The sequence below is a fragment of the Limanda limanda genome, chromosome 6 (genome assembly GCF_963576545.1).
Source record: "Limanda limanda chromosome 6, fLimLim1.1, whole genome shotgun sequence".
NCBI classification, from domain to species: domain Eukaryota; kingdom Metazoa; phylum Chordata; class Actinopteri; order Pleuronectiformes; family Pleuronectidae; genus Limanda; species Limanda limanda.
The window spans coordinates 30,335,206-30,336,941 of NC_083641.1; the positions used below are offsets into that span (position 1 = coordinate 30,335,206).

Sequence of the window (1,736 nt, forward strand, 5' to 3'; positions counted from 1 at the left end):
CAACCAGCTGCAGAGGAGACGATCTACTTCCTGTTTACACCACATGACCAGTGTAGGTGAACGGTCACGTGACCTGTGACTTCAGGTGTGATTGTGGATGAAGATTATTTTAGTTTTCAGGTCTCAGAAACCGACAGTGACATGTTGTCCATGTGTAAAACTCCCGAGTGAATAAGTTACTGAGGAGCAAAGTGGGAGGAGCCAATCCAGCGGCTTCTTCAAGCAGCTGTTTGTTGGTTTGCCAAGAAACACACGGAGCGCTGGTTCCAGCAGCCGGACGTCGGCTCATGAGAGATATTTGCTCATAAATGTGTAAATGTTGCAATTGGTCTGACGCGCTGTGGAACGCCGCTCGAGTCCAGGTCGACTTTTATCTGGTTCTCGAATCTGTTTCTCATTAGTTGATGAAGTGAAAAGTCTCCAGAGGGAAAGTCTGCTGACGGCGTCGCTGCAGAAGCTGCTTCCACACGATGAGACATTAATTATTAAATCATTGATGGAAATTATGCAGCGTTTTGAACTACAGGCTGGATTCTGCAGGAGCTGATTGCCTGACTTATCTAATAACATGTTCCTGAAATGTTCCTGATGGGATCCTCACATGTTCCTCAGGTTCTCTCTGTGAGAACACATCTCTGAGTCAGTGTCTCTGGATGTTCTGGATCTTCTCCTGCAGCCTCCTGGTAACATGTGTGTAACATGTCAGAGTCCATGTGAGGAACCAGCAGGAACATGTGTGGAAGCTTCCCAGAGAGCGAGTGGACGAGGTTTCTAACACGTGACGTGAAACCTGAAGAACACAAAGATCTCAGGATGAAGAAGAGGAGCCGGACACGGAGAAGACGAAGACGTCCACTTGGAAACACGAGGAGGTTCCAGATCTTCTGGTGATGAGGCCGGTGTGGAGGAGCTGGAAACAACAACACTGATCTGTCCACAGCAGAGTTTATACGTCATGTCCGGCCTCCTGCTGCTCTACAGGCTCCGCCCCTTGCTCTACAGGCTCCGCCCCTCGCCTGGATGTTCCCACATGTTCCTGTTTGAACGAGTCGGACCCGACCACCTGCTGCTGCCTCACAGGACAAACTGCACGTACGCAGAAGGTCTGGACAGAATTGTTCGGGACATATTGTGGAGATCATGTGTGAAACCAGCTCAACAGAAACAAATTCAACACGTCAACAAGGACAACAAATCTTCTACATAGACAAACCTGGTGTCAACACAACTACACAACATCTCAAGGTGGGCGGACTTGTCTTCTGTGTAGGACTTGAACCATCTGAACCCACCTGGTTTTCGGCGAACAGGTCTTTTCTTTCCACTGCAGAAGCGAACTTTGCTGAAGACGCTGAAGATGTTCCTGTCGCACGGAGACTCTTTGCTCTTCGGCTCTTTACTGGGACTCGAGCGTCTCTTGCTGGTCACGACCTTGTCACAGTTCGCCTCGCGCGCCTGACGCCTCTGTCGGATCAGGGAGCTGGCGATGGCCGCGGCCATCTCCCCGGGACGTGGACGAAGCCACCGAGGACACAATATCTGAGGACGTTCACGCTTTAGTTCAGATCAGAAGACATGTCCGTCAGGTTGGAGGAATCCAGCGAGAGTCAGAAGAGACGGTTTCTTTGGTTTGAACGACTTCATGGTGAGAAACGGCTCCAGAACCAGAAGCTGTTCACGTGTCCGTGCTTCCAAAACGTTCACTTCCTCAAACGCAAAAAAACTAAAATCCTCGT

At 50.1% G+C, this 1,736-nt stretch overlaps 1 protein-coding gene across 1 annotated transcript in view; it reads right to left on the bottom strand.

The window, feature by feature from the left end:
- LOC133004007 (fibroblast growth factor 12-like) overlaps positions 1-1,500 on the bottom strand; it is a 13,923-nt gene extending 12,423 nt beyond the window's left edge. Inside the window, exon 1 of the mRNA XM_061073865.1 lies at positions 1,293-1,500. Coding sequence (XP_060929848.1) covers positions 1,293-1,500 — 208 coding nt within the window. The remainder of the gene's footprint in view (positions 1-1,292) is intronic.
- Between the last annotated feature and the right edge of the window lie 236 nt (positions 1,501-1,736).